The following is a 26487-nucleotide window of genomic DNA, read 5'->3' on the forward strand; positions in this document are numbered from 1 at the left end:
GATGGGTCTGGATGTGGCGTCCTGTGGTCAGATGGGTCTGGCGTCCTGTGGTCAGATGGGTCTGGATGTGGCGTCCTGTGGTCAGATGGGTCTGGATGTGGCGTCCTGTGGTCAGATGGGTCTGGTTGTGGCGTCCTCTGGTCAGATGGGTCTGGCGTCCTGTGGTCAGATGGGTCTGGTTGTGGCGTCCTCTGGTCAGATGGGTCTGGATGTGGCGTCCTGTGGTCAGATGGGTCTGGATGTGGCGTCCTGTGGTCAGATGGGTCTGGTTGTGGCGTCCTCTGGTCAGATGGGTCTGGCGTCCTGTGGTCAGATGGGTCTGGTTGTGGCGTCCTCTGGTCAGATGGGTCTGGATGTGGCGTCCTGTGGTCAGATGGGTCTGGATGTGGCGTCCTGTGGTCAGATGGGTCTGGTTGTGGCGTCCTGTGGTCAGATGGGTCTGGATGTGGCGTCCTGTGGTCAGATGGGTCTGGATGTGGCGTCCTGTGGTCAGATGGGTCTGGATGTGGCGTCCTGTGGTCAGATGGGTCTGGATGTGGCGTCCTGTGGTCAGATGGGTCTGGATGTGGCGTCCTGTGGTCAGATGGGTCTGGCGTCCTGTGGTCAGATGGGTCTGGCGTCCTGTGGTCAGATGGGTCTGGTTGTGGCGTCCTGTGGTCAGATGGGTCTGGCGTCCTGTGGTCAGATGGGTCTGGTTGTGGCGTCCTGTGGTCAGATGGGTCTGGATGTGGCGTCCTGTGGTCAGATGGGTCTGGATGTGGCGTCCTGTGGTCAGATGGGTCTGGATGTGGCGTCCTGTGGTCAGATGGGTCTGGATGTGGCGTCCTGTGGTCAGATGGGTCTGGATGTGGCGTCCTCTGGTCAGATGGGTCTGGATGTGGCGTCCTCTGGTCAGATGGGTCTGGATGTGGCGTCCTGTGGTCAGATGGGTCTGGATGTGGCGTCCTGTGGTCAGATGGGTCTGGCGTCCTGTGGTCAGATGGGTCTGGTTGTGGCGTCCTGTGGTCAGATGGGTCTGGTTGTGGCGTCCTGTGGTCAGATGGGTCTGGATGTGGCGTCCTGTGGTCAGATGGGTCTGGTTGTGGCGTCCTCTGGTCAGATGGGTCTGGCGTCCTGTGGTAAGATGGGTCTGGTTGTGGCGTCCTGTGGTCAGATGGGTCTGGATGTGGCGTCCTGTGGTCAGATGGGTCTGGATGTGGCGTCCTGTGGTCAGATGGGTCTGGTTGTGGCATCCTCTGGTCAGTTGGGTCTGGATGTGGCGTCCTGTGGTCAGATGGGTCTGGATGTGGCGTCCTGTGGTCAGATGGGTCTGGCGTCCTGTGGTCAGATGGGTCTGGTTGTGGCGTCCTGTGGTCAGATGGGTCTGGCGTCCTGTGGTCAGATGGGTCTGGTTGTGGCGTCCTGTGGTCAGATGGGTCTGGATGTGGCGTCCTGTGGTCAGGTGGGTCTGGATGTGGCGTCCTGTGGTCAGATGGGTCTGGATGTGGCGTCCTGTGGTCAGATGGGTCTGGATGTGGCGTCCTGTGGTCAGATGGGTCTGGATGTGGCATCCTCTGGTCAGATGGGTCTGGCGTCCTGTGGTCAGATGGGTCTGGTTGTGGCGTCCTCTGGTCAGATGGGTATGGCGTCCTGTGGTCAGATGGGTCTGGTTGTGGCGTCCTGTGGTCAGATGGGTCTGGTTGTGGCGTCCTGTGGTCAGATGGGTCTGGTTGTGGCATCCTCTGGTCAGATGGGTCTGGATGTGGCGTCCTGTGGTCAGATGGGTCTGGATGTGGCGTCCTGTGGTCAGATGGGTCTGGCGTCCTGTGGTCAGATGGGTCTGGTTGTGGCGTCCTGTGGTCAGATGGGTCTGGATGTGGCGTCCTGTGGTCAGATGGGTCTGGATGTGGCGTCCTGTGGTCAGGTGGGTCTGGATGTGGCGTCCTGTGGTCAGATGGGTCTGGATGTGGCGTCCTGTGGTCAGATGGGTCTGGATGTGGCGTCCTGTGGTCAGATGGGTCTGGCGTCCTGTGGTCAGATGGGTCTGGTTGTGGCGTCCTGTGGTCAGATGGGTCTGGATGTGGCGTCCTGTGGTCAGATGGGTCTGGTTGTGGCGTCCTGTGGTCAGATGGGTCTGGCGTCCTGTGGTCAGATGGGTCTGGTTGTGGCGTCCTGTGGTCAGATGGGTCTGGATGTGGCGTCCTGTGGTCAGATGGGTCTGGATGTGGCGTCCTGTGGTCAGATGGGTCTGGATGTGGCGTCCTGTGGTCAGATGGGTCTGGATGTGGCGTCCTGTGGTCAGATGGGTCTGGATGTGGCGTCCTGTGGTCAGATGGGTCTGGATGTGGCGTCCTGTGGTCAGATGGGTCTGGATGTGGCGTCCTGTGGTCAGATGGGTCTGGCGTCCTGTGGTCAGATGGGTCTGGATGTGGCGTCCTGTGGTCAGATGGGTCTGGATGTGGCGTCCTGTGGTCAGATGGGTCTGGATGTGGCGTCCTGTGGTCAGGTGGGTCTGGATGTGGCGTCCTGTGGTCAGATGGGTCTGGATGTGGCGTCCTGTGGTCAGATGGGTCTGGATGTGGCGTCCTGTGGTCAGATGGGTCTGGATGTGGCGTCCTGTGGTCAGATGGGTCTGGATGTGGCGTCCTGTGGTCAGATGGGTCTGGCGTCCTGTGGTCAGATGGGTCTGGTTGTGGCGTCCTGTGGTCAGATGGGTCTGGATGTGGCGTCCTGTGGTCAGATGGGTCTGGATGTGGCGTCCTGTGGTCAGGTGGGTCTGGATGTGGCGTCCTGTGGTCAGATGGGTCTGGATGTGGCGTCCTGTGGTCAGATGGGTCTGGATGTGGCGTCCTGTGGTCAGATGGGTCTGGATGTGGCGTCCTGTGGTCAGATGGGTCTGGATGTGGCGTCCTGTGGTCAGATGGGTCTGGCGTCCTGTGGTCAGATGGGTCTGGTTGTGGCGTCCTGTGGTCAGATTGGTCTGGATGTGGCGTCCTGTGGTCAGATGGGTCTGGATGTGGCGTCCTGTGGTCAGGTGGGTCTGGATGTGGCGTCCTGTGGTCAGATGGGTCTGGATGTGGCGTCCTGTGGTCAGATGGGTCTGGATGTGGCGTCCTGTGGTCAGATGGGTCTGGCGTCCTGTGGTCAGATGGGTCTGGTTGTGGCGTCCTGTGGTCAGATGGGTCTGGATGTGGCGTCCTGTGGTCAGATGGGTCTGGTTGTGGCGTCCTGTGGTCAGATGGGTCTGGCGTCCTGTGGTCAGATGGGTCTGGTTGTGGCGTCCTGTGGTCAGATGGGTCTGGATGTGGCGTCCTGTGGTCAGATGGGTCTGGATGTGGCGTCCTGTGGTCAGATGGGTCTGGATGTGGCGTCCTGTGGTCAGATGGGTCTGGATGTGGCGTCCTGTGGTCAGATGGGTCTGGATGTGGCGTCCTGTGGTCAGATGGGTCTGGATGTGGCGTCCTGTGGTCAGATGGGTCTGGCGTCCTGTGGTCAGATGGGTCTGGTTGTGGCGTCCTGTGGTCAGATGGGTCTGGATGTGGCGTCCTGTGGTCAGATGGGTCTGGATGTGGCGTCCTGTGGTCAGGTGGGTCTGGATGTGGCGTCCTGTGGTCAGATGGGTCTGGATGTGGCGTCCTGTGGTCAGATGGGTCTGGATGTGGCGTCCTGTGGTCAGATGGGTCTGGCGTCCTGTGGTCAGATGGGTCTGGTTGTGGCGTCCTGTGGTCAGATGGGTCTGGATGTGGCGTCCTGTGGTCAGATGGGTCTGGTTGTGGCGTCCTGTGGTCAGATGGGTCTGGATGTGGCATCCTCTGGTCAGATGGGTCTGGCGTCCTGTGGTCAGATGGGTCTGGTTGTGGCGTCCTGTGGTCAGATGGGTCTGGATGTGGCGTCCTGTGGTCAGATGGGTCTGGTTGTGGCGTCCTGTGGTCAGATGGGTCTGGCGTCCTGTGGTCAGATGGGTCTGGTTGTGGCGTCCTGTGGTCAGATGGGTCTGGCGTCCTGTGGTCAGATGGGTCTGGATGTGGCGTCCTGTGGTCAGATGGGTCTGGATGTGGCATCCTCTGGTCAGATGGGTCTGGCGTCCTGTGGTCAGATGGGTCTGGTTGTGGCGTCCTGTGGTCAGATGGGTCTGGATGTGGCGTCCTGTGGTCAGATGGGTCTGGTTGTGGCGTCCTGTGGTCAGATGGGTCTGGCGTCCTGTGGTCAGATGGGTCTGGTTGTGGCGTCCTGTGGTCAGATGGGTCTGGCGTCCTGTGGTCAGATGGGTCTGGTTGTGGCGTCCTGTGGTCAGATGGGTCTGGATGTGGCGTCCTGTGGTCAGATGGGTCTGGTTGTGGCGTCCTGTGGTCAGATGGGTCTGGCGTCCTGTGGTCAGATGGGTCTGGTTGTGGCGTCCTGTGGTCAGATGGGTCTGGATGTGGCGTCCTGTGGTCAGATGGGTCTGGTTGTGGCATCCTCTGGTCAGATGGGTCTGGATGTGGCGTCCTGTGGTCAGATTGGTCTGGATGTGGCGTCCTGTGGTCAGATGGGTCTGGTTGTGGCGTCCTGTGGTCAGATGGGTCTGGATGTGGCGTCCTGTGGTCTGATGGGTCTGGTTGTGGCATCCTCTGGTCAGATGGGTCTGGATGTGGCGTCCTGTGGTCAGATGGGTCTGGATGTGGCGTCCTGTGGTCAGATGGGTCTGGATGTGGCGTCCTGTGGTCAGATGGGTCTGGTTGTGGCGTCCTCTGGTCAGATGGGTCTGGCGTCCTCTGGTCAGATGGGTCTGGTTGTGGCGTCCTGTGGTCAGATGGGTCTGGTTGTGGCGTCCTCTGGTCAGATGGGTCTGGTTATGGCGTCCTGTGGTCAGATGGGTCTGGTTGTGGCGTCCTGTGGTCAGATGGGTCTGGCGTCCTCTGGTCAGATGGGTCTGGTTATGGCGTCCTGTGGTCAGATGGGTCTGGTTGTGGCGTCCTCTGGTCAGATGGGTCTGGCGTCCTGTGGTCAGATGGGTCTGGTTGTGGCGTCCTGTGGTCAGATGGGTCTGGATGTGGCGTCCTGTGGTCAGATGGGTCTGGATGTGGCGTCCTGTGGTCAGATGGGTCTGGATGTGGCGTCCTGTGGTCAGATGGGTCTGGTTATGGCGTCCTGTGGTCAGATGGGTCTGGATGTGGCGTCCTGTGGTCAGATGGGTCTGGTTGTGGCGTCCTGTGGTCAGATGGGTCTGGATGTGGCGTCCTGTGGTCAGATGGGTCTGGATGTGGCGTCCTGTGGTCAGATGGGTCTGGCGTCCTGTGGTCAGATGGGTCTGGCGTCCTCTGGTCAGATGGGTCTGGATGTGGCGTCCTGTGGTCAAATGGGTCTGGATGTGGCGTCCTGTGGTCAGATGGGTCTGGATGTGGCGTCCTGTGGTCAGATGGGTCTGGATGTGGCGTCCTGTGGTCAGATGGGTCTGAATGTGGCGTCCTGTGGTCAGATGGGTCTGGATGTGGCGTCCTGTGGTCAGATGGGTCTGGATGTGGCGTCCTCTGGTCAGATGGGTCTGGATGTGGCGTCCTGTGGTCAGATGGGTCTGGATGTGGCGTCCTGTGGTCAGATGGGTCTGGCGTCCTGTGGTCAGATGGGTCTGGTTGTGGCGTCCTGTGGTCAGATGGGTCTGGTTGTGGCGTCCTGTGGTCAGATGGGTCTGGATGTGGCGTCCTGTGGTCAGATGGGTCTGGATGTGGCGTCCTGTGGTCAGATGGGTCTGGCGTCCTGTGGTCAGATGGGTCTGGTTGTGGCGTCCTCTGGTCAGATGGGTCTGGTTATGGCGTCCTGTGGTCAGATGGGTCTGGTTGTGGCGTCCTGTGGTCAGATGGGTCTGGCGTCCTCTGGTCAGATGGGTCTGGTTATGGCGTCCTGTGGTCAGATGGGTCAGGTTGTGGCGTCCTCTGGTCAGATGGGTCTGGCGTCCTGTGGTCAGATGGGTCTGGTTGTGGCGTCCTGTGGTCAGATGGGTCTGGATGTGGCGTCCTGTGGTCAGATGGGTCTGGATGTGGCGTCCTGTGGTCAGATGGGTCTGGTTATGGCGTCCTGTGGTCAGATGGGTCTGGATGTGGCGTCCTGTGGTCAGATGGGTCTGGTTGTGGCGTCCTGTGGTCAGATGGGTCTGGATGTGGCGTCCTGTGGTCAGATGGGTCTGGATGTGGCGTCCTGTGGTCAGATGGGTCTGGCGTCCTCTGGTCAGATGGGTCTGGCGTCCTCTGGTCAGATGGGTCTGGATGTGGCGTCCTGTGGTCAAATGGGTCTGGATGTGGCGTCCTGTGGTCAGATGGGTCTGGATGTGGCGTCCTGTGGTCAGATGGGTCTGGATGTGGCGTCCTGTGGTCAGATGGGTCTGGATGTGGCATCCTCTGGTCAGATGGGTCTGGATGTGGCGTCCTGTGGTCAGATGGGTCTGGATGTGGCGTCCTGTGGTCAGATGGGTCTGGATGTGGCGTCCTGTGGTCAGATGGGTCTGGATGTGGCGTCCTGTGGTCAGATGGGTCTGGCGTCCTGTGGTCAGATGGGTCTGGTTGTGGCGTCCTGTGGTCAGATGGGTCTGGTTGTGGCATCCTCTGGTCAGATGGGTCTGGATGTGGCGTCCTGTGGTCAGATGGGTCTGGATGTGGCGTCCTGTGGTTAGATGGGTCTGGATGTGGCGTCCTGTGGTCAGATGGGTCTGGCGTCCTGTGGTCAGATGGGTCTGGATGTGGCGTCCTGTGGTCAGATGGGTCTGGATGTGGCGTCCTGTGGTCAGATGGGTCTGGTTGTGGCGTCCTCTGGTCAGATGGGTCTGGCGTCCTGTGGTCAGATGGGTCTGGTTGTGGCGTCCTCTGGTCAGATGGGTCTGGATGTGGCGTCCTGTGGTCAGATGGGTCTGGATGTGGCGTCCTGTGGTCAGATGGGTCTGGTTGTGGCGTCCTCTGGTCAGATGGGTCTGGCGTCCTGTGGTCAGATGGGTCTGGTTGTGGCGTCCTCTGGTCAGATGGGTCTGGATGTGGCGTCCTGTGGTCAGATGGGTCTGGATGTGGCGTCCTGTGGTCAGATGGGTCTGGTTGTGGCGTCCTGTGGTCAGATGGGTCTGGATGTGGCGTCCTGTGGTCAGATGGGTCTGGATGTGGCGTCCTGTGGTCAGATGGGTCTGGATGTGGCGTCCTGTGGTCAGATGGGTCTGGATGTGGCGTCCTGTGGTCAGATGGGTCTGGATGTGGCGTCCTGTGGTCAGATGGGTCTGGCGTCCTGTGGTCAGATGGGTCTGGCGTCCTGTGGTCAGATGGGTCTGGTTGTGGCGTCCTGTGGTCAGATGGGTCTGGCGTCCTGTGGTCAGATGGGTCTGGTTGTGGCGTCCTGTGGTCAGATGGGTCTGGATGTGGCGTCCTGTGGTCAGATGGGTCTGGATGTGGCGTCCTGTGGTCAGATGGGTCTGGATGTGGCGTCCTGTGGTCAGATGGGTCTGGATGTGGCGTCCTGTGGTCAGATGGGTCTGGATGTGGCGTCCTCTGGTCAGATGGGTCTGGATGTGGCGTCCTGTGGTCAGATGGGTCTGGATGTGGCGTCCTGTGGTCAGATGGGTCTGGCGTCCTGTGGTCAGATGGGTCTGGTTGTGGCGTCCTGTGGTCAGATGGGTCTGGTTGTGGCATCCTCTGGTCAGATGGGTCTGGATGTGGCGTCCTGTGGTCAGATGGGTCTGGATGTGGCGTCCTGTGGTCAGATGGGTCTGGCGTCCTGTGGTCAGATGGGTCTGGATGTGGCGTCCTGTGGTCAGATGGGTCTGGATGTGGCGTCCTGTGGTCAGATGGGTCTGGTTGTGGCGTCCTCTGGTCAGATGGGTCTGGCGTCCTGTGGTCAGATGGGTCTGGTTGTGGCGTCCTGTGGTCAGATGGGTCTGGATGTGGCGTCCTGTGGTCAGATGGGTCTGGATGTGGCGTCCTGTGGTCAGATGGGTCTGGTTGTGGCATCCTCTGGTCAGTTGGGTCTGGATGTGGCGTCCTGTGGTCAGATGGGTCTGGATGTGGCGTCCTGTGGTCAGATGGGTCTGGCGTCCTGTGGTCAGATGGGTCTGGTTGTGGCGTCCTGTGGTCAGATGGGTCTGGCGTCCTGTGGTCAGATGGGTCTGGTTGTGGCGTCCTGTGGTCAGATGGGTCTGGATGTGGCGTCCTGTGGTCAGATGGGTCTGGATGTGGCGTCCTGTGGTCAGATGGGTCTGGATGTGGCGTCCTGTGGTCAGATGGGTCTGGATGTGGCGTCCTGTGGTCAGATGGGTCTGGCGTCCTGTGGTCAGATGGGTCTGGCGTCCTGTGGTCAGATGGGTCTGGTTGTGGCGTCCTGTGGTCAGATGGGTCTGGTTGTGGCGTCCTGTGGTCAGATGGGTCTGGTTGTGGCGTCCTGTGGTCAGATGGGTCTGGATGTGGCGTCCTGTGGTCAGATGGGTCTGGATGTGGCGTCCTGTGGTCAGATGGGTCTGGATGTGGCGTCCTGTGGTCAGATGGGTCTGGATGTGGCGTCCTGTGGTCAGATGGGTCTGGATGTGGCGTCCTCTGGTCAGATGGGTCTGGATGTGGCGTCCTCTGGTCAGATGGGTCTGGATGTGGCGTCCTGTGGTCAGATGGGTCTGGATGTGGCGTCCTGTGGTCAGATGGGTCTGGATGTGGCGTCCTGTGGTCAGATGGGTCTGGTTATGGCGTCCTGTGGTCAGATGGGTCTGGTTGTGGCGTCCTGTGGTCAGATGGGTCTGGATGTGGCGTCCTGTGGTCAGATGGGTCTGGATGTGGCGTCCTGTGGTCAGATGGGTCTGGATGTGGCGTCCTGTGGTCAGATGGGTCTGGTTGTGGCAATCCTCTGTTCAGATGGGTCTGGTTATGGCGTCCTGTGGTCAGATGGGTCTGGATGTGGCGTCCTCTGGTCAGATGGGTCTGGATGTGGCGTCCTGTGGTCAAATGGGTCTGGATGTGGCGTCCTGTGGTCAGATGGGTCTGGATGTGGCGTCCTGTGGTCAGATGGGTCTGGATGTGGCGTCCTGTGGTCAGATGGGTCTGGATGTGGCGTCCTGTGGTCAGATGGGTCTGGATGTGGCGTCCTGTGGTCAGATGGGTCTGGATGTGGCGTCCTGTGGTCAGATGGGTCTGGATGTGGCGTCCTCTGGTCAGATGGGTCTGGATGTGGCGTCCTCTGGTCAGATGGGTCTGGATGTGGCGTCCTGTGGTCAGATGGGTCTGGATGTGGCGTCCTGTGGTCAGATGGGTCTGGTTGTGGCGTCCTCTGGTCAGATGGGTCTGGATGTGGCGTCCTGTGGTCAGATGGGTCTGGATGTGGCGTCCTGTGGTCAGATGGGTCTGGATGTGGCGTCCTGTGGTCAGATGGGTCTGGCGTCCTGTGGTCAGATGGGTCTGGATGTGGCGTCCTGTGGTCAGATGGGTCTGGATGTGGCGTCCTGTGGTCAGATGGGTCTGGTTGTGGCGTCCTCTGGTCAGATGGGTCTGGTTATGGCGTCCTGTGGTCAGATGGGTCTGGCGTCCTGTGGTCAGATGGGTCTGGCGTCCTGTGGTCAGATGGGTCTGGCGTCCTCTGGTCAGATGGGTCTGATTGTGGCGTCCTCTGGTCAGATGGGTCTGGCGTCCTGTGGTCAGATGGGTCTGGCGTCCTCTGGTCAGATGGGTCTGATTGTGGCGTCCTCTGGTCAGATGGGTCTGGCGTCCTGTGGTCAGATGGGTCTGGATGTGGCGTCCTGTGGTCAGATGGGTCTGGCGTCCTGTGGTCAGATGGGTCTGGATGTGGCGTCCTGTGGTCAGATGGGTCTGGATGTGGCGTCCTGTGGTCAGATGGGTCTGGCGTCCTGTGGTCAGATGGGTCTGGATGTGGCGTCCTGTGGTCAGATGGGTCTGGATGTGGCGTCCTGTGGTCAGATGGGTCTGGTTGTGGCGTCCTCTGGTCAGATGGGTCTGGTTATGGCGTCCTGTGGTCAGATGGGTCTGGCGTCCTGTGGTCAGATGGGTCTGGCGTCCTGTGGTCAGATGGGTCTGGCGTCCTCTGGTCAGATGGGTCTGATTGTGGCGTCCTCTGGTCAGATGGGTCTGGCGTCCTGTGGTCAGATGGGTCTGGCGTCCTCTGGTCAGATGGGTCTGATTGTGGCGTCCTCTGGTCAGATGGGTCTGGCGTCCTGTGGTCAGATGGGTCTGGATGTGGCGTCCTGTGGTCAGATGGGTCTGGCGTCCTGTGGTCAGATGGGTCTGGATGTGGCGTCCTGTGGTCAGATGGGTCTGGATGTGGCGTCCTGTGGTCAGATGGGTCTGGCGTCCTGTGGTCAGATGGGTCTGGATGTGGCGTCCTGTGGTCAGATGGGTCTGGATGTGGCGTCCTGTGGTCAGATGGGTCTGGTTGTGGCGTCCTCTGGTCAGATGGGTCTGGTTATGGCGTCCTGTGGTCAGATGGGTCTGGCGTCCTGTGGTCAGATGGGTCTGGCGTCCTGTGGTCAGATGGGTCTGGCGTCCTCTGGTCAGATGGGTCTGATTGTGGCGTCCTCTGGTCAGATGGGTCTGGCGTCCTGTGGTCAGATGGGTCTGGCGTCCTCTGGTCAGATGGGTCTGATTGTGGCGTCCTCTGGTCAGATGGGTCTGGCGTCCTGTGGTCAGATGGGTCTGGATGTGGCGTCCTGTGGTCAGATGGGTCTGGCGTCCTGTGGTCAGATGGGTCTGATTGTGGCGTCCTGGTGGTGTCGTGGGCGTCCTTCTGCCTTGAGGCTGTCTGATTTTCTCGTTTGTGTTCTTCCATCAGATCGCTCTGCTGGACTCTCCCACCGCTCTGAGCATGGAGGAGAAGCTGCACCAGAACGAAGCCAGAGTGAGTCGATGTTTTAGCGTCTCCTCCTTCCTCCTGCAGGAGATGGACCTGGGATGGTCCTGAGTCAGTCAACCGTCTGCAGATGTCCCGGCCCGGCTCAGACTCCTGTAGATCTAACTGCAGGTTTTCTGAAGGAATTCCAGAGGTCCAAACAAAATGCAGAAACGTTCGGTCACTGCAGCAGAACCAGAGGGAGGCTCCTCTGATGACCTCCTCTGTGTGCTCAGGTTCTGGAGCTGACCAAGGAGTGGACCAACAAGTGGAATGAAACTCAGAGCATCCTGAAAGTGAGTCAGAACCGCTGCTGGTTGTGGGTTTGGTGGTTGAGCTGCAGGTTCTACTGGGGGTGGTTCCTGTTTTGACCCTGTAGGAGGAGACCCTGGCTCTGAGGAAGGAGGGTATCGGTGTGGTTCTGGACTCTGAGCTGCCCCACCTGATCGGCATTGATGACGACCTTCTGAGCACTGGCATCATCCTGTACCACCTGAAGGTCAGGATCTGATCCGAACGCACGTCTAAGGTCAGAGGTCAATGTCAGCAGCGTTGTGGTGTTGTTTTGTTAGGAGGGACAAACGTTCGTGGGCCGGGAGGACGCGTCCACGGAGCAGGACATCGGTGCGTGTGCCCCCGTCAGCGGGTTTCTGTGGGACACAGACTCATCCAGAGGAAAACCCAGAGAAGCAAACGGAAAGAGAGCATTCCTGGTTTTCCTTTGGTGACGTTGTCACGGCGACCAGACTGGAAGTCTTCTTAAGAATTAAAGAGATTAAAGCTGACCGTCTGCCTTCTCTGCAGTTCTACACGGTCTGGACCTGGAGAGCGAACACTGCGTCTTTGAGAACCAAAGCGGGACGGTCACTCTGGTTCCACTCGCCGGAGCTCAGTGTTCCGTTAACGGAGTCCAGGTGACGGAGCCGACTCAGCTCAACCAAGGTGAGGACCAGGTGTACCTCCACAGACTGACCTGAGGGGGGCAGTGCTGCAGCGGCAGGATTTGAAGACGATGTTGGTCTTTCCTCCTCTGAGGAGGCGTACCCCAGGGCTCTGTGTCAGGAGCCCGCCTTTTATTCAGAATGCGTCCGTTGAAACTAAAAGGATCGTTAAGAAGCTTCCAAAAGGGAAAAAACGACTTCCTGTTTGTCTTCTTCTTCAGGCGCCGTTATTCTGCTCGGCAGGACCAACATGTTCCGCTTCAACCACCCCAAGGAGGCGGCCCGACTGAGGGAGAAGCGAAAGGTAGGAGCACCGGGGCGGGGGGGCCGCAGGCGTACGGGGCGGGGGGGGCGCAGGCGTACGGGGCGGGGGGGCGCAGGCGTACGGGGCGGGGGGGGCATGTTCTGTACTTTTGGGCGGGCTGTGATGGACGGTTCTGTGTCCCCTCAGAGCGGCCTGCTGTCCTCGCTTAGCCTGTCCATGACGGACCTGTCCCGGTCCTGTGAAAACCTGTCCACTGTGATGCTCTACAACCCGGGGTGAGTTGGGGGTGGGGGTGCACATAAGGTTCTGTTTGGAGAACCGGGTTCATACAAGCGCCGTACGCCTGCCGCATGGCCTTCACGGCGTCCTTCACTCACCGGAATCAAACCTTCATTCAGTGACCCAGGGGTAGAGTGTCCGTTCCTTTTTTGTTTCTTTAATCAGGAAGTCCTGGGGGGCGTGTCCTCCCCAGGACTTCCTGGTTTTTACATTTTGGTCATTTTAACAGCAAAAAGTTTCTATTTTTTTCCCTCAGACGTGAGGCCACGCCCACTTCTCACAGAGAAAACAGAACTTCTGATGTTCTGATTGGTTTAGAGCCGTCCGGTTCCCCGAACAATGTTTTTCAATGACGTTGAACTTTAAGCATCAGTTTTTAGGGCGTGGCTTAAACAGAACCGTTAGATGGACCGGTCCATTTCCAGTGCTGCTCTGCAAACCTCTGAACATGTAAAACTCTCCTGTTTTACCCCTGGGGGTGGGCATTAACGCTGTGCCCCTGTCCTGTCGACAGTCTCTTCGGTGCGAAGGCCCCCGTCTTCCTCAGGTACCCAGCCGTCTACTTCCTGTCTGTCCCGTCTGCCCCACAGACCCGTCCTCAGTCCGTCTCTGTGTGGTTCTGCTCATCCCACTTCCACCCCCCACGCCCATATTTACCCTCAAGTGTTAGGCTGTGCCCCCCCACTGTGGCGTCGTTGTCGTGTCAGCGGCGATGAAGGCGGCGCCTGATGGAGGTTTGTTTCTTCCAGGTTGGAGTTTGAGCGACAGCAGAGGGAGGAGCTAGAGAAGCTGGAGATGAAACGGTAGGAGCTGCTGGAGGCGGAGCTTCAGCTGGAGGCGGGGCTTCAGCTGGAGGCGGGGCTTCAGCTGGAGGCGGGGCTTCAGCTGGAGGCGGAGCTTCTGCAGGGCTGATGCCTCCTCACCTGTGTGATGCTCCTTTGGGGGCGGGGGCTCCTTCAGCTGATGGACAGACTGACCTCCTGTGGTCTCCTCTCTGCAGGAGACTCATCACTGAGATGGAGGCCAAGCAGCAGAGTGAGAAGGCGGAGCTGGAGCGCCTCCAGCAGGAGGTGGAGAGTCAGCGCAAGGAGTCTGAGAAGGTCCAGCAGCGCATCCTCCGTCAGGAGGAGAGCCTCCGCCACCGTAGCCAGGACATCGAGAGCCGCCTGCGGGACTTCCTCGCCAAGAAGGAGCTCTTTGAGGAGGAGAAGCGCTCAGAGATCTGGAGCAGCAGGAAGCTGCAGCAGGAGGACGAGTCTGAGGAGGAGCAGGAGAGGAGGCGCCAGCACGAAGCCGCAGAGCAGAGGGAGATCTACCGAGAACTGGAGAGGCTAAATAAGGAGCGCGAGGAGCAGAGGCTCCGCCTCGACACGGAGCGGCGCCGGCTGGAGGAGCAGGAGCGAGAACAGTTGAGTCTGGTGGGGAAGCTTGAGGAGCAGCTGAGGGAGAAGAAGGAGGCCACCTCCACACTGCTAACCCGGGAGGACACTCAGCACCTGGAGGAGGAGCAGCGCACACTGGCCGACATCAGAGGAGCTTTGCTCCGAGCCAAGGAGGCGGCGGCGCGCACAGATGTGGAGGACGCCTGCGAGGAGGCCAGGTCCGCCCAGACTCGCTACCGGGAGTTTAAGGCGGCTCAGATGAAGGAGCTGGGCCAGATGGAGGAGGGGCTCCAGCAGCAGAGGGAGCGCCTGCAGCAGGAGGTGGCTGCTGAGCGCACCACCCTGCTGGTCCTGTCCCAGAGCCTGAAGGAGCTCCAGGAGAAGGGTCTGCAGGACGCCACCACCGTCTGCCAGGAGGAGCAGCTCCTCAGGCAGGCCGAGCAGCGGCTGAACTTCAAGGAGCGGCAGCTCGCCGAGCTGGAAGAGAGCCTCCTCCCCGCTGTGGCGGAGGAGAAGCTGAGGGCCATGGAGGTGCTGCAGCAGAGCGGGGACAACCACCAGAGTTCTCTGGGTCTGGACAACACGCTGTACCAGGTGGAGAAGGAGCTGGAGGACAAGGAGGAGCGTCTGAGCCTCCACTGGAGCAGCGCCCAGCAGCTGCAGCAGCTCCAGGAGACCTACGAGTTCACGGCCAACGTGGCGCGGCAGGAGGAGAAGGTCAGGAAGAAGGAGAAGGAGATCCTGGAATCCAGGGAGAAGCAGCAGAGGGAGGCCTTGGAGCAGGCGGTGAGCCGGCTGGAGAGGAGGCACTCGGCTCTGAGGCGCAGCTTCTCGCTGGAGCCGGAGGAGGTGGAGCAGGAGGAGGAGAGACAGGAGAGCTCAGCGAGCCGGACGGGGGAGGGGGTGGACCAGCAGAGGTCAGGACTCGCTGACGCTCCTGCTGAAGATCCTCCTGAGGCGGCAGTCATCCTCCCTCTGTTTCTCCTCAGACTGGAGCGGGAGATCCAGAAGCTGCGACAGAGGATCAGCGAGGGAGACGACCGCGGCCGGACTCCTGAGGAGAAGACGGGGGGCTCGCCCGTCAGCCACATGCAGACGCTGAACTCGCTGCTGCCGCTGTCGGACGACAGGTTGGAGCCCCCCCAGGAGCCCCCCCAGGAGCCCCCTGGTCCGTAACGCTCCTTCTGTTTCTCTGAAGCAGGATCAACGCCTACATCGAGGAGGAGGTGCAGCGACGGCTGAGGAGGATGAACCTCCTGAAGGGCGGCAGAGACAACCCCCCATCCCCCGAGTCTGTTAAAGTAAGAGCAGCTTCTCCTTCCACCTCCTGAACGTTGGTCTGTCCTCAAACATCTGCTGAAGAAGCTTTTTGACCTGCAGGAGGAGCAGGAGGAGGAGCAGGAGGCTGGCCTCCATAGCTCTGTTAGGTCACAGCAGAAGGTAAAGCCAATATCTTCAGCCTCTCCTCCTCTAGACCTTCATCTGGATGACTCCTCCAGGGATGCTCCTCCTCCTTGTTTTGTTTGTCCTGCATCTGTTTGGCCCCGCCCCCTCATCTTCCCAAGGAGCCGCGTTCTGCTCGGTGACGCTTCATTTGTTCTTGGGTTTCAGAAAGATGAAGAGCTGCAGAGGCGGAACCCTCGGAGGCTGAAGCACGAGGTGAGTCCAGAATCTGGTGCTGCTTCTGGGAAGATCTGGTGATTGGGGTTCCTGGTGGAAATGACATCACTGATGACATCATCACAACCAATGAAGGTTATGAGTCAACCAGACAGTCCTGCTGGACAGACGAGCTAGAAGGATCTTCAGTCACAGATTGACTTTGGTCTGTTGCTGATGTTCTTCATAACGTCAACCGTGAGACGGAGGTCAAAGGTCATGGAAGCCTGCTCTCAGTGACAGAGGTCAAAGGTCATCAGCAGCTTTGCTCCTCCAGATCTCTGGTGTTCTGGGACTTCCATGTCAGATTCTCTGTTGGATTCAGATTCTGGCTAAAAGGCTCCAGAACCTTCAAAGGCTTTTAACTCGCCTCTCCGCGGTTGCCATGACGATGTTTGGATCCCAATGATGGAAGACCCTCTGTCCATGGATCCGTTCATCCTGTCCTTCATACGGATCGGTCATCCTGGTTCCTTTGGAGAGAAGCAGCTCCAAACCATGATGCTTCCACCCCCGTGCCTCACAGTGGTTTTGGTGTTCTTCAGCATTCTTCTCCCTCCAAACACGGCGAGTGGCGTTTATGTCAGACATTGGACCACAGAACGTCCTCTGGAGAACTGTAGACGGTTCTGGACATGTGCTGGTTGAAGCAGAACCTTTGGAGCGCTGCTGTGTCTGATGACTTTGTTACCATAGTAACCCCTGTTCCTGTGGTCCCTGCTTCCCACACGTAGGTCTGGAGTGTTTCCTGTCTGATCGTTTGTGGCAGACGGTCTTCTGGTCCGTGTGGTTCTGGTCCGTGTGGTCCTGGTCCGTGTGGTCCTGGTCCGTGTGGTCCTGGTCCGTGTGGTCCTGGTCCGTGTGGTTCTGGTCCGTGTGGTTCTGGTCCGTGTGGTTCTGGTCCGTGTTGTCCTGGTCCGTCTGATTCTGGTCCGTGTGGTTCTGGTCCGTGTGGTTCTGGTCCGTGTGGTTCTGGTCCGTGTTGTCCTGGTCCGTCTGATTCTGGTCCGTGTGGTTCTGGTCCGTGTGGTTCTGGTCCGTGTGGTTCTGGTCCGTGTGGTCCTGGTCCGTCTGATTCTGGTCCGTGTGGTTCTGGTCCGTGTGGTTCTGGTCCGTGTGGTCCTGGTCAGTGTGGTCCTGGTCCGTCTGATTCTGGTCCGTGTGGTCCTGGTCCGTCTGATTCTGGTCCGTGTGGTTCTGGTCAGTGTGGTCCTGGTCCGTGTGGTTCTGGTCCGTGTGGTTCTGGTCCGTGTGGTTCTGGTCCGTGTGGTCCTGGTCCGTGTGGTCCTGGTCCGTGTGGTCCTGGTCCGTGTGGTCCTGGTCCGTGTGGTTCTGGTCCGTGTGGTTCTGGTCCGTGTTGTCCTGGTCCGTCTGATTCTGGTCCGTGTGGTTCTGGTCCGTGTGGTTCTGGTCCGTGTGGTTCTGGTCCGTGTTGTCCTGGTCCGTCTGATTCTGGTCCGTGTGGTTCTGGTCCGTGTGGTTCTGGTCCGTGTGGTCCTGGTCCGTCTGATTCTGGTCCGTGTGGTTCTGGTCCGTGTGGTTCTGGTCCGTGTGGTCCTGGTCAGTGTGGTCCTGGTCCGTCTGATTCTGGTCCGTGTGGTCCTGGTCCGTCTGATTCTGGTCCGTGTGGTTCTGGTCAGTGTGGTCCTGGTCCGTGTGGTTCTGGTCCGTGTGGTTCTGGTCCGTGTTGTCCTGGTCCGTCTGATTCTGGTCCGTGTGGTCCTGGTCCGTGTGGTCCTGGTCCGTGTGGTCCTGGTCAGTGTGGTCCTGGTCCGTGTGGTTCTGGTCCGTGTGGTTCTGGTCCGTGTTGTCCTGGTCCGTCTGATTCTGGTCCGTGTGGTTCTGGTCCGTGTGGTCCTGGTCCGTCTGATTCTGGTCCGTGTGGTTCTGGTCCGTGTGGTTCTGGTCCGTGTGGTTCTGGTCCGTGTGGTCCTGGTCCGTGTGGTCCTGGTCCGTGTGGTCCTGGTCCGTGTGGTCCTGGTCCGTGTGGTTCTGGTCCGTGTGGTCCTGGTCCGTGTGGTCCTGGTCCGTGTGGTTCTGGTCCGTGTGGTTCTGGTCCGTGTGGTCCTGGTCCGTCTGATTCTGGTCCGTGTGGTTCTGGTCCGTGTGGTCCTGGTCCGTGTGGTCCTGGTCCGTCTGGTTCTGGTCCGTGTGGTTCTGGTCCGTGTGGTTCTGGTCCGTCTGATTCTGGTCCGTGTGGTCCTGGTCCGTGTGGTCCTGGTCCGTGTGGTCCTGGTCCGTGTGGTCCTGGTCCGTGTGGTTCTGGTCCGTGTGGTTCTGGTCCGTGTGGTTCTGGTCCGTGTGGTCCTGGTCCGTGTGGTCCTGGTCCGTGTGTTTCTGGTCCGTGTGGTCCTGGTCCGTGTGGTCCTGGTCCGTGTGGTTCTGGTCCGTGTGGTCCTGGTCCGTCTGATTCTGGTCCGTGTGGTTCTGGTCCGTGTGGTTCTGGTCCGTGTGGTTCTGGTCCGTGTGTTCCTGGTCCGTCTGATTCTGGTCCGTGTGGTCCTGGTCCGTGTGGTCCTGGTCCGTGTGGTCCTGGTCCGTGTGGTCCTGGTCCGTGTGGTCCTGGTCCGTGTGGTCCTGGTCCGTGTGGTCCTGGTCCGTGTGGTCCTGGTCCGTGTGGTCCTGGTCCGTGTGGTCCTGGTCCGTGTGTTTCTGGTCCGTGTGGTCCTGGTCCGTGTGGTCCTGGTCCGTGTGGTCCTGGTCCGTGTGGTCCTGGTCCGTGTGTTTCTGGTCCGTGTGTTTCTGGTCCGTGTGGTCCTGGTCCGTGTGGTCCTGGTCCGTGTGGTCCTGGTCCGTGTGTTTCTGGTCCGTGTGGTCCTGGTCCGTGTGGTCCTGGTCCGTGTGGTCCTGGTCCGTGTGGTTCTGGTCCGTGTGGTCCTGGTCCGTGTGGTCCTGGTCCGTGTGGTCCTGGTCCGTGTGTTTCTGGTCCGTGTGTTTCTGGTCCGTGTGGTCCTGGTCCGTGTGGTCCTGGTCCGTGTGTTTCTGGTCCGTGTGGTCCTGGTCCGTGTGGTCCTGGTCCGTGTGGTCCTGGTCCGTGTGTTTCTGGTCCGTGTGGTCCTGGTCCGTGTGGTCCTGGTCCGTGTGGTCCTGGTCCGTGTGGTCCTGGTCCGTGTGGTCCTGGTCCGTGTGGTCCTGGTCCGTGTGGTCCTGGTCCGTGTGTTTCTGGTCCGTGTGGTCCTGGTCCGTGTGGTTCTGGTCCGTGTGGTCCTGGTCCGTCTGATTCTGGTCCGTGTGGTCCTGGTCCGTGTGGTTCTGGTCCGTGTGGTCCTGGTCCGTGTGGTTCTGGTCCGTGTGGTCCTGGTCCGTCTGATTCTGGTCCGTGTGGTCCTGGTCCGTGTGGTCCTGGTCCGTGTGGTCCTGGTCCGTGTGGTCCTGGTCCGTGTGGTCCTGGTCCGTGTGGTCCTGGTCCGTGTGGTCCTGGTCCGTGTGGTCCTGGTCCGTGTGGTCCTGGTCCGTGTGGTCCTGGTCCGTGTGGTCCTGGTCCGTGTGGTCCTGGTCCGTGTGTTTCTGGTCCGTGTGGTCCTGGTCCGTGTGGTCCTGGTCCGTGTGGTCCTGGTCCGTGTGGTCCTGGTCCGTGTGGTCCTGGTCCGTGTGGTCCTGGTCCGTGTGTTTCTGGTCCGTGTGGTCCTGGTCCGTGTGGTCCTGGTCCGTGTGGTCCTGGTCCGTGTGGTCCTGGTCCGTGTGGTCCTGGTCCGTGTGGTCCTGGTCCGTGTGGTTCTGGTCCGTGTGGTTCTGGTCCGTGTGGTTCTGGTCCGTGTGGTCCTGGTCCGTCTGATTCTGGTCCGTGTGGTCCTGGTCCGTCTGGTTCTGGTCCGTGTGGTTCTGGTCCGTGTGGTTCTGGTCCGTGTGGTCCTGGTCAGTGTGGTCCTGGTCCGTCTGATTCTGGTCCGTGTGGTCCTGGTCCGTCTGATTCTGGTCCGTGTGGTTCTGGTCAGTGTGGTCCTGGTCCGTGTGGTTCTGGTCCGTGTGGTTCTGGTCCGTGTGGTCCTGGTCCGTCTGATTCTGGTCCGTGTGGTTCTGGTCCGTGTGGTTCTGGTCCGTGTGGTCCTGGTCCGTGTGGTCCTGGTCCGTGTGGTTCTGGTCCGTGTGGTTCTGGTCCGTGTGGTCCTGGTCCGTCTGATTCTGGTCCGTGTGGTCCTGGTCCGTGTGGTCCTGGTCCGTGTGGTCCTGGTCCGTGTGGTCCTGGTCCGTCTGATTCTGGTCCGTGTGGTTCTGGTCCGTGTGGTTCTGGTCCGTCTGATTCTGGTCCGTGTGGTTCTGGTCCGTGTGGTCCTGGTCCGTGTGGTCCTGGTCCGTGTGGTTCTGGTCCGTGTGGTCCTGGTCCGTGTGGTCCTGGTCCGTGTGGTTCTATTCCGTGTGGTCCTGGTCCGTGTGGTCCTGGTCCGTGTGGTCCTGGTCCGTGTGGTCCTGGTCCGTGTGGTCCTGGTCCGTGTGGTCCTGGTCCGTGTGGTCCTGGTCCGTGTGGTCCTGGTCCGTGTGTTTCTGGTCCGTGTGGTCCTGGTCCGTGTGGTCCTGGTCCGTGTGGTCCTGGTCCGTGTGTTTCTGGTCCGTGTGGTCCTGGTCCGTGTGGTCCTGGTCCGTGTGGTCCTGGTCCGTGTGGTCCTGGTCCGTGTGGTTCTGGTCCGTGTGGTCCTGGTCCGTGTGGTTCTGGTCCGTGTGGTCCTGGTCCGTGTGGTCCTGGTCCGTGTGGTTCTGGTCCGTGTGGTTCTGGTCCGTGTGGTCCTGGTCCGTCTGATTCTGGTCCGTGTGGTTCTGGTCCGTCTGATTCTGGTCCGTGTGGTTCTGGTCCGTGTTGTCCTGGTCCGTCTGATTCTGGTCCGTGTGGTTCTGGTCCGTGTGGTTCTGGTCCGTGTGGTTCTGGTCCGTGTGGTCCTGGTCCGTCTGATTCTGGTCCGTGTGGTCCTGGTCCGTCTGATTCTGGTCCGTGTGGTTCTGGTCCGTGTGGTCCTGGTCCGTGTGTTTCTGGTCCGTGTGGTCCTGGTCCGTGTGGTCCTGGTCCGTGTGGTCCTGGTCCGTGTGTTTCTGGTCCGTGTGGTCCTGGTCCGTGTGGTCCTGGTCCGTGTGTTTCTGGTCCGTGTGGTCCTGGTCCGTGTGGTCCTGGTCCGTGTGGTCCTGGTCCGTGTGTTTCTGGTCCGTGTGGTCCTGGTCCGTGTGGTCCTGGTCCGTGTGTTTCTGGTCCGTGTGTTTCTGGTCCGTGTGGTCCTGGTCCGTGTGGTCCTGGTCCGTGTGGTCCTGGTCCGTGTGTTTCTGGTCCGTGTGGTCCTGGTCCGTGTGGTTCTGGTCCGTGTGGTCCTGGTCCGTCTGATTCTGGTCCGTGTGGTCCTGGTCCGTGTGGTCCTGGTCCGTGTGTTTCTGGTCCGTGTGGTCCTGGTCCGTGTGGTCCTGGTCCGTGTGTTTCTGGTCCGTGTGGTCCTGGTCCGTGTGGTCCTGGTCCGTGTGGTCCTGGTCCGTGTGTTTCTGGTCCGTGTGGTCCTGGTCCGTGTGGTCCTGGTCCGTGTGTTTCTGGTCCGTGTGTTTCTGGTCCGTGTGGTCCTGGTCCGTGTGGTCCTGGTCCGTGTGGTCCTGGTCCGTGTGTTTCTGGTCCGTGTGGTCCTGGTCCGTGTGGTTCTGGTCCGTGTGGTCCTGGTCCGTCTGATTCTGGTCCGTGTGGTCCTGGTCCGTGTGGTTCTGGTCCGTGTGGTTCTGGTCCGTGTGGTTCTGGTCCGTGTGGTCCTGGTCCGTGTGGTCCTGGTCCGTCTGATTCTGGTCCGTGTGGTCCTGGTCCGTGTGGTCCTGGTCCGTGTGGTCCTGGTCCGTGTGGTCCTGGTCCGTGTGGTCCTGGTCCGTGTGGTCCTGGTCCGTGTGGTTCTGGTCCGTGTGGTCCTGGTCCGTGTGGTCCTGGTCCGTGTGGTCCTGGTCCGTGTGTTTCTGGTCCGTGTGGTCCTGGTCCGTGTGGTCCTGGTCCGTGTGTTTCTGGTCCGTGTGGTCCTGGTCCGTGTGGTCCTGGTCCGTGTGGTTCTGGTCCGTGTGGTCCTGGTCCGTGTGTTTCTGGTCCGTGTGGTCCTGGTCCGTGTGGTCCTGGTCCGTGTGGTCCTGGTCCGTGTGGTCCTGGTCCGTGTGGTTCTGGTCCGTGTGGTCCTGGTCCGTGTGGTTCTGGTCCGTGTGGTCCTGGTCCGTGTGGTCCTGGTCCGTGTGGTCCTGGTCCGTGTGTTTCTGGTCCGTGTGGTCCTGGTCCGTGTGGTCCTGGTCCGTGTGTTTCTGGTCCGTGTGGTCCTGGTCCGTGTGGTCCTGGTCCGTGTGGTCCTGGTCCGTGTGTTTCTGGTCCGTGTGGTCCTGGTCCGTGTGGTCCTGGTCCGTGTGTTTCTGGTCCGTGTGTTTCTGGTCCGTGTGGTCCTGGTCCGTGTGGTCCTGGTCCGTGTGGTCCTGGTCCGTGTGTTTCTGGTCCGTGTGGTCCTGGTCCGTGTGGTTCTGGTCCGTGTGGTCCTGGTCCGTCTGATTCTGGTCCGTGTGGTCCTGGTCCGTGTGGTCCTGGTCCGTGTGTTTCTGGTCCGTGTGGTCCTGGTCCGTGTGGTCCTGGTCCGTGTGTTTCTGGTCCGTGTGGTCCTGGTCCGTGTGGTCCTGGTCCGTGTGGTCCTGGTCCGTGTGTTTCTGGTCCGTGTGGTCCTGGTCCGTGTGGTCCTGGTCCGTGTGTTTCTGGTCCGTGTGTTTCTGGTCCGTGTGGTCCTGGTCCGTGTGGTCCTGGTCCGTGTGGTCCTGGTCCGTGTGTTTCTGGTCCGTGTGGTCCTGGTCCGTGTGGTTCTGGTCCGTGTGGTCCTGGTCCGTCTGATTCTGGTCCGTGTGGTCCTGGTCCGTGTGGTTCTGGTCCGTGTGGTTCTGGTCCGTGTGGTTCTGGTCCGTGTGGTCCTGGTCCGTGTGGTCCTGGTCCGTCTGATTCTGGTCCGTGTGGTCCTGGTCCGTGTGGTCCTGGTCCGTGTGGTCCTGGTCCGTGTGGTTCTGGTCCGTGTGGTCCTGGTCCGTGTGGTCCTGGTCCGTGTGGTTCTGGTCCGTGTGGTCCTGGTCCGTGTGGTCCTGGTCCGTGTGGTCCTGGTCCGTGTGTTTCTGGTCCGTGTGGTCCTGGTCCGTGTGGTCCTGGTCCGTGTGTTTCTGGTCCGTGTGGTCCTGGTCCGTGTGGTCCTGGTCCGTGTGGTTCTGGTCCGTGTGGTCCTGGTCCGTGTGTTTCTGGTCCGTGTGGTCCTGGTCCGTGTGGTCCTGGTCCGTGTGGTCCTGGTCCGTGTGGTCCTGGTCCGTGTGGTTCTGGTCCGTGTGGTCCTGGTCCGTGTGGTTCTGGTCCGTGTGGTCCTGGTCCGTCTGATTCTGGTCCGTGTGGTCCTGGTCCGTGTGGTTCTGGTCCGTGTGGTTCTGGTCCGTGTGGTTCTGGTCCGTGTGGTTCTGGTCCGTGTGGTCCTGGTCCGTCTGATTCTGGTCCGTGTGGTCCTGGTCCGTGTGGTCCTGGTCCGTGTGGTCCTGGTCCGTGTGGTTCTGGTCCGTGTGGTCCTGGTCCGTGTGGTCCTGGTCCGTGTGGTTCTGGTCCGTGTGGTCCTGGTCCGTGTGGTCCTGGTCCGTGTGGTCCTGGTCCGTGTGTTTCTGGTCCGTGTGGTCCTGGTCCGTGTGGTCCTGGTCCGTGTGTTTCTGGTCCGTGTGGTCCTGGTCCGTGTGGTCCTGGTCCGTGTGGTCCTGGTCCGTGTGGTCCTGGTCCGTGTGGTCCTGGTCCGTGTGGTCCTGGTCCGTGTGGTCCTGGTCCGTGTGGTCCTGGTCCGTGTGTTTCTGGTCCGTGTGGTCCTGGTCCGTGTGGTCCTGGTCCGTGTGGTCCTGGTCCGTGTGGTCCTGGTCCGTGTGGTCCTGGTCCGTGTGGTCCTGGTCCGTGTGGTCCTGGTCCGTGTGGTCCTGGTCCGTGTGGTCCTGGTCCGTGTGGTCCTGGTCCGTGTGTTTCTGGTCCGTGTGGTCCTGGTCCGTGTGGTCCTGGTCCGTGTGGTCCTGGTCCGTGTGTTTCTGGTCCGTGTGGTCCTGGTCCGTGTGGTTCTGGTCCGTGTGGTCCTGGTCCGTCTGATTCTGGTCCGTGTGGTCCTGGTCCGTGTGGTTCTGGTCCGTGTGGTCCTGGTCCGTGTGTTTCTGGTCCGTGTGGTCCTGGTCCGTGTGGTCCTGGTCCGTGTGGTCCTGGTCCGTGTGGTCCTGGTCCGTGTGGTCCTGGTCCGTGTGGTCCTGGTCCGTGTGGTTCTGGTCCGTGTGGTCCTGGTCCGTGTGGTCCTGGTCCGTGTGGTCCTGGTCCGTGTGGTCCTGGTCCGTGTGGTCCTGGTCCGTGTGGTTCTGGTCCGTGTGGTCCTGGTCCGTCTGATTCTGGTCCGTGTGGTCCTGGTCCGTGTGGTTCTGGTCCGTGTGGTTCTGGTCCGTGTGGTTCTGGTCCGTGTGGTCCTGGTCCGTCTGATTCTGGTCCGTGTGGTCCTGGTCCGTGTGGTCCTGGTCCGTGTGGTTCTGGTCCGTGTGGTCCTGGTCCGTGTGGTCCTGGTCCGTGTGGTTTTGGTCCGTGTGGTCCTGGTCCGTGTGGTCCTGGTCCGTGTGGTCCTGGTCCGTGTGTTTCTGGTCCGTGTGGTCCTGGTCCGTGTGGTCCTGGTCCGTGTGGTCCTGGTCCGTGTGGTCCTGGTCCGTGTGGTCCTGGTCCGTGTGGTTCTGGTCCGTGTGGTCCTGGTCCGTGTGTTTCTGGTCCGTGTGGTCCTGGTCCGTGTGGTCCTGGTCCGTGTGGTCCTGGTCCGTGTGGTCCTGGTCCGTGTGTTTCTGGTCCGTGTGGTCCTGGTCCGTGTGGTCCTGGTCCGTGTGGTCCTGGTCCGTGTGGTCCTGGTCCGTGTGTTTCTGGTCCGTGTGGTCCTGGTCCGTGTGGTCCTGGTCCGTGTGGTCCTGGTCCGTGTGGTCCTGGTCCGTGTGGTCCTGGTCCGTGTGGTTCTGGTCCGTGTGGTCCTGGTCCGTCTGATTCTGGTCCGTGTGGTTCTGGTCCGTGTGGTTCTGGTCCGTGTGGTTCTGGTCCGTGTTGTCCTGGTCCGTCTGATTCTGGTCCGTGTGGTTCTGGTCCGTGTGGTTCTGGTCCGTGTGGTCCTGGTCCGTGTGGTCCTGGTCCGTCTGATTCTGGTCCGTGTGGTCCTGGTCCGTCTGATTCTGGTCCGTGTGGTTCTGGTCCGTGTGGTCCTGGTCCGTGTGGTCCTGGTCCGTGTGGTCCTGGTCCGTGTGGTCCTGGTCCGTGTGTTTCTGGTCCGTGTGGTCCTGGTCCGTGTGGTCCTGGTCCGTGTGTTTCTGGTCCGTGTGGTCCTGGTCCGTGTGGTCCTGGTCCGTGTGGTCCTGGTCCGTGTGGTCCTGGTCCGTGTGTTTCTGGTCCGTGTGGTCCTGGTCCGTGTTGTCCTGGTCCGTGTGGTCCTGGTCCGTGTGTTTCTGGTCCGTGTGTTTCTGGTCCGTGTGGTCCTGGTCCGTGTGGTCCTGGTCCGTGTGGTCCTGGTCCGTGTGTTTCTGGTCCGTGTGGTCCTGGTCCGTGTGGTCCTGGTCCGTGTGGTCCTGGTCCGTCTGATTCTGGTCCGTGTGGTCCTGGTCCGTGTGGTTCTGGTCCGTGTGGTTCTGGTCCGTGTGGTTCTGGTCCGTGTGGTCCTGGTCCGTCTGATTCTGGTCCGTGTGGTCCTGGTCCGTGTGGTCCTGGTCCGTGTGGTCCTGGTCCGTGTGTTTCTGGTCCGTGTGGTCCTGGTCCGTGTGGTCCTGGTCCGTGTGTTTCTGGTCCGTGTGGTCCTGGTCCGTGTGGTCCTGGTCCGTGTGGTTCTGGTCCGTGTGGTCCTGGTCCGTGTGTTTCTGGTCCGTGTGTTTCTGGTCCGTGTGGTCCTGGTCCGTGTGGTCCTGGTCCGTGTGGTCCTGGTCCGTGTGTTTCCGGTCCGTGTGGTCCTGGTCCGTGTGGTTCTGGTCCGTGTGGTCCTGGTCCGTCTGATTCTGGTCCGTGTGGTCCTGGTCCGTGTGGTTCTGGTCCGTGTGGTTCTGGTCCGTGTGGTTCTGGTCCGTGTGGTCCTGGTCCGTCTGATTCTGGTCCGTGTGGTCCTGGTCCGTGTGGTCCTGGTCCGTGTGGTCCTGGTCCGTGTGGTTCTGGTCCGTGTGGTCCTGGTCCGTGTGGTCCTGGTCCGTGTCGTTCTGGTCCGTGTGGTCCTGGTCCGTGTGGTCCTGGTCCGTGTGGTCCTGGTCCGTGTGTTTCTGGTCCGTGTGGTCCTGGTCCGTGTGTTTCTGGTCCGTGTGGTCCTGGTCCGTGTGGTCCTGGTCCGTGTGGTTCTGGTCCGTGTGGTCCTGGTCCGTGTGTTTCTGGTCCGTGTGGTCCTGGTCCGTGTGGTCCTGGTCCGTGTGGTCCTGGTCCGTGTGGTCCTGGTCCGTGTGTTTCTGGTCCGTGTGGTCCTGGTCCGTGTGGTCCTGGTCCGTGTGGTCCTGGTCCGTGTGTTTCTGGTCCGTGTGGTCCTGGTCCGTGTGGTCCTGGTCCGTGTGGTCCTGGTCCGTGTGGTCCTGGTCCGTGTGGTCCTGGTTCGTGTGTTTCTGGTCCGTGTGGTCCTGGTCCGTGTGGTCCTGGTCCGTGTGGTCCTGGTCCGTGTGGTCCTGGTCCGTGTGGTCCTGGTCCGTGTGGTTCTGGTCCGTGTGGTCCTGGTCCGTCTGATTCTGGTCCGTGTGGTCCTGGTCCGTGTGGTTCTGGTCCGTGTGGTTCTGGTCCGTGTGTTTCTGGTCCGTGTGGTCCTGGTCCGTGTGGTCCTGGTCCGTGTGGTCCTGGTCCGTGTGGTCCTGGTCCGTGTGTTTCTGGTCCGTGTGGTCCTGGTCCGTGTGGTCCTGGTCCGTGTGGTCCTGGTCCGTGTGGTCCTGGTCCGTGTGGTCCTGGTCCGTGTGGTCCTGGTCCGTGTGTTTCTGGTCCGTGTGGTCCTGGTCCGTGTGGTTCTGGTCCGTGTGGTCCTGGTCCGTCTGATTCTGGTCCGTGTGGTCCTGGTCCGTGTGGTTCTGGTCCGTGTGGTTCTGGTCCGTGTGGTTCTGGTCCGTGTGGTCCTGGTCCGTCTGATTCTGGTCCGTGTGGTCCTGGTCCGTGTGGTTCTGGTCCGTGTGGTCCTGGTCCGTGTGGTCCTGGTCCGTGTGGTCCTGGTCCGTG

General features: G+C 60.7%; 1 protein-coding gene across 15 annotated transcripts in view; it reads left to right on the forward strand.

Annotated features, from left to right (window-relative positions):
• Positions 1-26487, forward strand: part of kif16ba (kinesin family member 16Ba) — a 42329-nt gene that overhangs the window by 8847 nt on the left and 6995 nt on the right. For 2 of the 15 annotated variants that reach the window (XM_078948994.1, XM_078948972.1), the window contains exons 11-24: positions 10753-10818; positions 11046-11105; positions 11189-11308; positions 11382-11433; positions 11614-11751; positions 11972-12054; positions 12202-12290; positions 12809-12841; positions 13044-13097; positions 13295-14593; positions 14666-14806; positions 14875-14977; positions 15057-15116; positions 15288-15335. In XM_078948994.1, the coding sequence (XP_078805120.1) occupies positions 10753-10818; positions 11046-11105; positions 11189-11308; positions 11382-11433; positions 11614-11751; positions 11972-12054; positions 12202-12290; positions 12809-12841; positions 13044-13097; positions 13295-14593; positions 14666-14806; positions 14875-14977; positions 15057-15116; positions 15288-15335 (2346 nt within the window). Of the gene's footprint in view, positions 1-10752; positions 10819-11045; positions 11106-11188; positions 11309-11381; positions 11434-11613; positions 11752-11971; positions 12055-12201; positions 12291-12808; positions 12842-13043; positions 13098-13294; positions 14807-14874; positions 14978-15056; positions 15117-15287; positions 15336-26487 lie in introns of all 15 variants that reach the window. The other 13 variants (XM_078948999.1, XM_078948975.1, XM_078949009.1 and 10 more) reach the window with 8 other exon arrangements.

Source organism: Oryzias latipes, chromosome 1 (assembly GCF_053564925.1).
Source record: "Oryzias latipes strain Hd-rR chromosome 1, Olatipes_Hd-rR_3.1".
Classification (NCBI taxonomy): domain Eukaryota; kingdom Metazoa; phylum Chordata; class Actinopteri; order Beloniformes; family Adrianichthyidae; genus Oryzias; species Oryzias latipes.